The following is an 8828-nucleotide window of genomic DNA, read 5'->3' on the forward strand; positions in this document are numbered from 1 at the left end:
AGGTCAGCATCTCAGAAAAACAGCACCGAAGCAAACCCAGTGTCAGCAGAAGGAAAAAGAGAATAAAGATCAGAGCAGAAATAAGTGAAATAGAGAATTAGACAACACAGAGGCTTGATGAAACACAGAGCTGGTTCTTTGAAAAGAAAAATACTTAGGCAAACCAACCACAAGAAAGAGAGAAGACCCAGATAAATACAATCAGAGACTAAAAGGAAGGTGTCACAGCAGCTACCCTCGAAGTCCGGGGTCATTGGGGGTCACTTAGCCAGGAAGTTGGAAAACCTAGGAACTTCCAAATACATATAACGACCACAGTTGAACCAGGAAAGCCTAAATAGACGAATAAGAAGCAATTAGATTGAAACACTAATAAAAAATCTCCCAACAAAGAAAAGTCCAGGACCAGCCAGATTCACTGATGAATTTTAAGAACTAAGGCCAGTGCTTCTCAGACTATTCCATAAACAGAAAGAGAAAGGACCCTTCCAGAGTCGTTCCACACAGCCAGCCTGGTTCTGCTGTCAAAACCTGCTAAGGGTACAAGAAAAGCAGCTGGTAGACCGATAGGCTTGACGACACGATGCGCACGTAGCACATGGAATTCAGCAGCACATTAAGGAGACCCGAAAATCAGGATCCAGTTGTTTTTATCCCAGGGCTGCTGGGGCGGTTCCAATACACAAATCAGTAAAGCAGTGCAGCAGAGAGAGAATGAAGAGTCAGAATCGCTGGTGCTCAGGGAGGGTGGGACCAACACCCACAGGGCCACCAGTGTCACCAAGCCCCAGAGTGTCCGTGGCTCTTCCACCGAGACCCGGAAAGAGCCCTCGGCCTGCACCCCAAGCAGCCCCTGCTCCTGACCCTTGTCCCCCCACTCCCAGGTCCTCATCCCCACGACCCGGTGCCACTCCCACAAGGAGAGCATCCAGGGCCAGCTGAAGGTGCGCGCGCCCGGCATCTACATGCTCATCTTCGACAACACCTTCTCCAGGTAGGCTCTCGGGCGCAGAGCTGGACCTGCAACCCGCACCCACTGAGGCAGCTCATGGTCGCAGTGTTCACTGCGGATTTCACACCGCAGGGTGGCAGTGCCAGGGCCTGACCCGCGCCCACAGCTCACCCAGAGAGGGGCCCTGGACACACCCCAGAGGGTGGGGCAGATGGAGGAAGGAGAAGCGAGAACCGGAGGGGGCGCGGAGAGGGCAGGACACGGCCCGAGAGGCAGCCTGGGCCAGCCGCTCTTGGCTGTCGGGTGCAGGCGACGCCCCCCTTTCCGTGTCTGTCTCCTCAGGTTCATCTCCAAGAAAGTGTTTTACCACTTGACGGTTGACCGGCCTGTGATCTACGACGGCAGTGACTTCCCCTAGCGCCGGCCACCTGGGCTGCCAGTGTCACCTCACCACAGGAAACACTACTCTTCCTCCCCGTCACACGAAGCACCAGAGAAAGAAGCAAGGCGAGGCCTCCTGCCCCAGCCCTGCAGCCCCGAATGTCCCGCTCAGCCCCCCGGCTCCTGAGTGCTCCGTGACGTTGCCCTGAGGGAGACCAGCTGTGCTCACACCCGAGGCGCCCTCCGGAGCTCCCACCTCTCCTGCAGACAAGTTCCCATGCCAGCCTCGCCCCAGCAGGCTCCCTGGTGACCCCAGCCAGGTGCCCTGGGCACACCCTGCATGTCCCCAGGACGGGCCCACAGGACCAGGGTGCAGGGCCGGGCGGGCCTCCCACCACCCTGCCAGCCTCCTCCTCCTGTCACACGCTGTCCCTTAAGTTCGGGGCTGCACCAGAGCTCATCGGTTCGGAGGAGCCGCTGAGCCACACTCCTCATGGCCCTTTGCTGAGGTGACTGTCCTTAGGTGAAGCGCTTGCTCCTCCCGGAGCTCAGCGGGACCCAAGCCTGCCGAGCCAGGGCCTCCTGGGGCGGGGGGAGCTCGAGGTTCACCTGTGTACCAGGGAGCAGTGCCAGGCAGGAGCCACTCTGAAAAACTGGGTCTTCTGAGCAAGTCTTTGGTGACTTAGGAACCAAAATAGCAGAGGAAACAGATCATAATTTATCCTTGTGCCCACTCCCCCTGCCAGTGCCCCACCCCGTGTGCCCACTTCCTTCCCTGACAGGAAGCAGATGGCCTTCCCTCCCCTGGGCTCCTTTCCTGCTCCCCGCCCCACAAGGAGCTCTGGCTTAATGGTCCCTGTCCCCGGCGAGGCCGGCCCCCTGCACTCCAGCCCCTGGTACGTCCGCAGCTGTGCAGAGTGTATGACAGACACAGCAGCCCGCTGTGGCCAGGGGTGAGGACAGAGCCCTGCCGGGCTGGCTGAGGGTCTCCCTGACCTCCCTGTCCCCCCAGAGCCGTGACTCCTCGTCAGGAGTCCAGGCCAGGTCCAGCCCAGACCCCAGCCCACCGGGTGCCCAGCTGCAGTCCCGACACCAGCAAGGAGGCCGTGTGCGGGTCACAAGCGAGAGGAAAGAACCTGCAGAAGAGCCAGGCCTCTTATGCCCTCTGTCCTTGGAGCGGCCTCTACTGAGTCCCCAGGTGTCCTGTCACACCCTGTCGGGGCCATGGCTGCTCGGCATGAGGCAGAAAACTTCCCAGCTTCCAGTGTCCTCACCACATGCCCCTAGCCCTAAGCTCAGGAGCAGGGTATCTGGCTTCAAGCCCACCTGCCCTATTGTACAGAGCCACTGGAAGCTGGCTGCTCCCCATGAGACAGGAGCTGACAGGAGAGTGACAGCCTGGAATCTTCTTCCAGTGCCGACTTTCCCAGGATGCCCTGGGGACTCTGGCCTCGCTGATGGCCCTCTGTGGACACCCCGCCCCTGTGCAGCAGGAGCCACCTGCATTGAGCAGCTGCTGTGCCCAGGCCTGGGCGTCACCTGAGCATCTGTCACTCGGCACAGCAGGGACTGCTTGCAGGTCCCCAGGCCACCTGGCTGTCGTGAAGCCACCCAGAACCGCTCCTGGAGGACAGTCGGGCCTCTGCTGCATGTCGGGGCTGCCCACGGCCACCTGGGGCACTTCCACCGTCACTTCCTCCTGGCCTCGGCATGCACATTTCTTGTGCTGAGTGGACACTTACATGCCACTAGCTTTCTGCTCAGATCCAATCTGCGGTGCACTGTGTAGCTCAAGACCGCTTGGCCTGTTTAAGGCTGGCTTTTACACATAGCTTTATTCTCACTCTAAACAGTTCTCAGCTGTACTAAGGTTTGGAGTTTAGGTCATTTTTTAGAAATGCAAATGACAATTGAATCACTGCTGACAGCCATCGCCCCAGCTAGACACTACACCGGAAGTCACAAGCAGGTGACCTCAGGCTCCAGGTCACTACCCGCCCCTCGCAGGCCTCGCCCGGAAACACAGCAACCAGCCCGACATGTCCACCACCAAGGCAGCCTGGTTCCCGCAGAGCACCCAGCCTGGGGCCCTAGACTCCAGGTGGACGCGGGAAGCAGGCAGAATCCAGCGCGGAAGCCTCACGGGGCTCGGGCAGTAGCGGTGCAGAGCCGCGTCACATACTCAGAAGTGCAGGAATGGTGTTTCTGAAACCTGTCAGTGGTGAGGCCATTCCAGCCAGACAGAAGGAAATACTCCGGAAGGGTGGGATCGCCAATTGACTGGGCGCTCGCCAATAGAATTTTATAGGTGTTTCATTTTTAAAATCCACCTAGAGCCGTTTAGCCAAGAAGCCGTTCTTGGTTCGGGGTTGGGGAGCAGGGAGAAGCCGTCCGCAGTGCTGAGAACAAGGGCCATCGAGAGGCGTCTGTCTCTTGTCTTTGTTCTGCCAAGGGTTCCCCTCTCCCTCAGAAGCACTTTTCTTAGTAAAGCAGATCGTTAGATTCCAGGAAGCATCTCTGACAGGGCAAAGCCAAAAAGACAGCTTCCTTAGGGCCTCCTGCATGTTACCCAGAGACGCTTCCCTGGGCTTGGGGACACCAGGCCTCAGGTCAGAGGCTGGAAATCGGAATGCACTTTACTGCCCCTCACTTCCGTGGCCTTAGGGATGGGCGCTGAGTCTTTCCTGCCAAAGAATGGCCAAAGTACCTCAGATACCAGCACCGCAGCCCACAGTGGGGCCCGAGAAACTTGTAGCCCAGAACGTGTTCCTTATAGCACCTGCTAAGCCGTTTGGAAATGTTTTTTAACCTCAGCATTTAAATAAACACTATGACATTTAGAGCAGCCTCGTCCATCATTCTGTTGAAAGACTCGTGATAAGACAGACGCACAAACACGTCGGGAAGCGGAGCGTCTTTACATCAAGATGCGGGCTGGCGGCTGGCGAGGCCGTGGCCGCGGCTCCCCGAAGGCTGCCCTGCCCTTGCCGGGACGCTGTGCTCGAGCCTGGCCTGGCTGGATGAGCTCGGGATGCGGGGCCTCCCATGAGTGCCTCTGCCGCAAGGGCCCCGCCAGCACCCAGCCTCCCTTCCTCTTCCGCCCCCACCTGCCCCGGGTTCTCTCCTGGCTCCTTCTTCAGTCACCCCCAGCAGCGGGGCAGTTGTCCCTCCCGGGCTAGGGCCGGGGTCTGGCTCATCCCCATCTCCTCGCCACCCCGGGCTCTGAGCTCGGAGCAGCGCGCCGGACAGCACAGCAGGAGGGGCTCCCAGGTCCCGAGTCGATGAGGACCCCGGAGCGGCCCGGTGCGGTGCTTTGGGTCAGCTCAGAGGCCACCGCTGCGGGGACAGAAGCTGCCAAAGCCCCAAGGCAAGTCAGCAGGAGGAGCTTCGGGCACGGGGACGGGCGCTGGTCACAGCCCTGATGCGCACCCTCCGCCGGGGCCCCCAGGTCCACTCGCGTTCACCCCACCGCCCCAAACCCCGAGTGACCCCAGGGGACCGGGTCCCTGCCGGACGAGTTCCAAGCCCACACCCCAGGCCCCCCAGGACTCGGCCTGCCCGGCCTCATTGGGTCTCCAGCGCTGAGGGCCCAGCACCTCCCCGGCGACCCGGAAGGACACACGCTGCAGGGTCAGCCGCTTCGGTTTAAGATGCGTGGGAAACTCTGTCCACACACATCTGACGAGCAAATCGGTGAAACCCGTCACCCGGAATGAGAAAACGGGTTACTTTTTGATAGATTTCCCTCCAGTTTAGGGTGGCTGCTGTATATAACAGCTACCTTCTTTCCAGCATGCCCCTACTCCCACCAAAAGAGTAACCTGACGCTTGCTCTCCTCCTGGCAACCACTGACGTCACCGGCTCCTCCAGTCCCTAGCCGCTCCCTCACTCAGCCCCGCCTCAGCCCCTACAAGCTCCACCCCCGCCCCTATAAAAGGCACTTGCTTCCCCTACCATCTTGCTTTTGTCTCTCCTTTGTTCGGAGACGGCCCGGTAGGTCGGTTCCCCTAGTAAAGGCTTGTTATGGCCTGGTCTGGTCTTGGTTTTCGGCCCTCTTACCTGACATTTTTGTTTTTGTTTTTTCTTTGAGGCCACAGTTGACGCTGAAGCTGCCTAAAGTCAGGGTGAAAGCACTGCGATTCGGGAGGCCGGAGAGGGTTCAGGTTGGGGGAGGGCTGTGGCCCTCGCGGGCTCCGGGGAGGACAGGCTGCCCGGCGCCCACGCACTTCAGCTGCTGTGTGGTTAGTGCAGAGCTCACCTGGAGCCCAAAGCCCCTCGGCTGACCAGGGCCCGAGGGACCCAGGGTGCGTGTCCTCCCTCCGCAGGCCAGCCGCTCCCGCCTCCGGCCGCAGTCGGAGAAGCTGGTTCCTCCTGTCCTTGCCCAGCGCCCGCTCTCGGCCGATGCAGAAGGAGACGTTCCCCAGGCCCGGACACCCCACTTCCAGGTCAGCGGGGCAGGCAGAGGGTGTGACCGGAAGGGCTTTCCCCGAGACACGGAGGCCAGGCTGCAGCCTGGGTGGCAGAAGCTGGCTTTGTTGTTGGAGGAGGGGAACAGAGAAGAAATGGCAGTGCTCGTGGCTAAAGCCAACGGCCACATCCGTGAGAACCACCGGGTGAGCACAAAAGCCCTGGAGCCCTGACTGAACATCACCAGGGGCGGGGGCTGCACCGAAGCCACATTTGTGAACAGGCCGGCAGCAGCATCGCCCGCACAGGCCTCTGCCCACAAGTGGCTTCTGTGTGTGGCACCGAAGGTCACTATGACAACAGCTTGTGCACCCCCGTGCGGTCCGCCACAGAACTGTTGGGTGTTCTGAGGAAGAGATCACACACCCCCCCAGCTGGCCCTGTGGAAGGGTCACAGGGAAGTCACCAGTCCTGCGTGGGTCTCTGGTTACCAAACATCTGGGTACAGAGCCTCAGGGGAGAGCCCAAGACTCACCACCACTCCTTTGTTCCAAGCTCCACCGCTCGTTTAGTGGCGGGGGACCCAGAGCGAGAGGTGGTATCTCCCACATCAGCACTGGTTCACCGGGTCTGGTCACTCACCAGTCACCGGGGACCCCGAGAAGGTGCTGGGGAGCATTGCTGCATCTCCACGGCCGGGCCTAGGATGCGAGGAGAGGGCTCACGGGTGGATCGGTCTGTCCTCCACTTCAGCAGTGCCCTTGACGGGTGGACAGGGACTTCCTCCTTCACCCGCTGGCCCGGCACTGGGTGCAGCAAGGGAGATTTTATTCTTGTCGAGGAGGACATTTCTAAATGAATTCCCTGCCATGAAACTATTCTGCAGGTAAAATACTTCTACAACCACAATTTTTAATGCTTATATTTTTATTCAAGGGGCCTGTTGAGAACTGGCAGATCCTTCATCAATGGAAAACCACTCCCTTCCTTTGAATCTTTACCCAGAGAGGCTATTAGAATAAATAAATTCATTGAAGTTACAGGTTACAAAGTCAACATATAAAAATCAGTAGCATCTCTGGATACCAATAGTGAACTATCTGAGAAAGAAATCAAAAGCAACCCCACTTCTGATAGCTATTTTAAAAGCCTAGAGAAAAGTTTAGCCAAAGAGATAAAAGATCTCACAGTGAACACTGTAAAAGGCATGGATGACAGAAGTTGAAAAGGACATGAATAAATGGAAAAATGTGATACCACATATTCATACATCACAACGATTACTACTGAAACATCCAGTGCAATCTACCCAATGCATTCAGTACAACCCTTATCCAAATACCAATGGCTTCCTTCACAGAAATACAGAAATAAAATTTATGTGGAACCACAAAAGACCCTGGATATCTGAAGAAACCTATAGAAAACAGAACAAAGCTGGAAGCATCACACTTGACTTCAAAATATACTATAAGTGGGGCACAGTGACACACTCCTATAGTCCCAACTACTTGGGAGGCTGAGGCAGGAGGATCACTTGAGTCCCAGAGTTTGGGGATAACTTAAGCAACATGAGTAAAATTGTCTCTCTTATCAAAACAAACAACAACAACACACACACACACACACACACAAAAACACCACAAAGCAATAATAATCAAAATAGTGTGGTACTGGTATAAAAATAGATGCAGTGGAACAGAATCATGAACCCAGAAATAGATCAATGTGTGCTTGTTTTTTTGACAAAGGCACCAAGGACACAAATGGGGAAAAGACAATCTCTTCCACAAATGGTGCCAGGAGAAGTGTACAGAGAATCCAGCCGGTCAGCGTCCAGGATCAGAAAGACATGAATTCAACCCCTGGTGCCACTAGGCAAGGTAGTGTACAAAGTGCAGGGGGTTTCGAGCATGGCTGAGGTCTGCTGACCTTGTGCCACAGGAGTAGAATCCACAGCCCTCCCTGTGGGTCTCATGAAGCTGTGACTATTCTGACTGGGCAAGGAGAGGACGAGTGACAGGAGCTGTGTCAGAGGAGGATGGCAACTCCCCCCACCCCGTTCCCTTGAGACCCTTCTCCAGGGAGGCCAGCGGCCGCACAAGTGCACACACCGCAGGAGCGGGGCCATGTGTGAGCCGGTGCCACCTGGCAGCCAGATCACCTGCCAGCTGCACAGTCTGAACCTCCACCTACACCCCTAGGTGAGACCCGGCCCGGCCAGCCTCTGGGCGCCGCTCCCTGAGAAATCCCTTCCGAGTTCCTGACCCACAAAATGTGGGCACCCAGAAATCACGATCGTTTTATGCCACTAAATTGTGCGATGCAGGTAACTGGGACCCAGCAGATATTCTTAGGTCACTTTCTCGTTTGTGAATGAGGCTCAGTGAGGGGCAGACGTTTCAGTCGTGGTTTGTTTTGTGGAGTTCTCCTCCGACACCACCCCGCAAGCCTGACACAAGCCTGGCCAGTCTCCCCTGTCCTCACCCCCACTTACTCGCACCCCAAGCCAGTCCCATTCTGCCCGACGGTGCCCCAGTCCCCTCCTGGCGCAGTCACTGGCGGCCACCACACCCTCTGGTCTCAGCGCTTCCCACTGCGTGACCGCCGTCCACGGGGACATCCCCGAGTTGCCTGCCCAAGCGACAGCGGGGCCCAGCGGGGGCAGCATGGCCATTTCCCGATCCCTTTGCACGTCGGCGAGTGTGACCCAGAGCTGCCGCCCACACGGGGCCGGACGGTCACTGCCAATCCAGGCTCAGGTTTGTGAGAGGAGCAAGGACAGAAGAGGCAGGGGACAAAGTGGGATGGGACGAAAGCCAGCGTCGGGGACGCCATGGCCTAGAAGACGGCACAGCTGTGGAGTCGCAATTCCCTGGTGAAGGAACCACGAGTTGGGCTGGAGGTGTGTGTGTGTGTGTGTGTGTGCAAGGATGCTGCCCCGGGCCTAGGCTGTCATGTGTCACAACTTAGTCACCCAGGCCAAGCCCGAGCCTGTCCCCGGCCCTGGTCCCCAGCACAGAGTGAGGCTTGGTCCGTGCACAGCAGGGCCTGGCGGTCCAACCACATCAGGCAAGGTCGGACAGC

At 57.7% G+C, this 8828-nt stretch overlaps 1 protein-coding gene across 4 annotated transcripts in view; it reads left to right on the forward strand.

Annotated features, from left to right (window-relative positions):
• The window catches only part of Fyco1 (FYVE and coiled-coil domain autophagy adaptor 1), a 59884-nt gene extending 55711 nt beyond the window's left edge, over window positions 1-4173 (forward strand). For all 4 annotated transcript variants that reach the window (XM_087186863.1, XM_021257162.2, XM_004835035.4 and 1 more), the window contains 2 exons: window positions 885-994; window positions 1295-4173. In XM_087186863.1, the coding sequence (XP_087042989.1) occupies window positions 885-994; window positions 1295-1370 (186 nt within the window). In that variant the 3' untranslated portion in view covers window positions 1371-4173. The remainder of the gene's footprint in view (window positions 1-884; window positions 995-1294) is intronic.
• Window positions 4174-8828: the final 4655 nt, after the last annotated feature.

Source organism: Heterocephalus glaber, unplaced genomic scaffold (genome assembly GCF_053883595.1).
Source record: "Heterocephalus glaber isolate CG9 unplaced genomic scaffold, H.glaber_assembly_v1.0 deba00001504, whole genome shotgun sequence".
Taxonomy (NCBI): Eukaryota; Metazoa; Chordata; class Mammalia; order Rodentia; family Bathyergidae; genus Heterocephalus; species Heterocephalus glaber.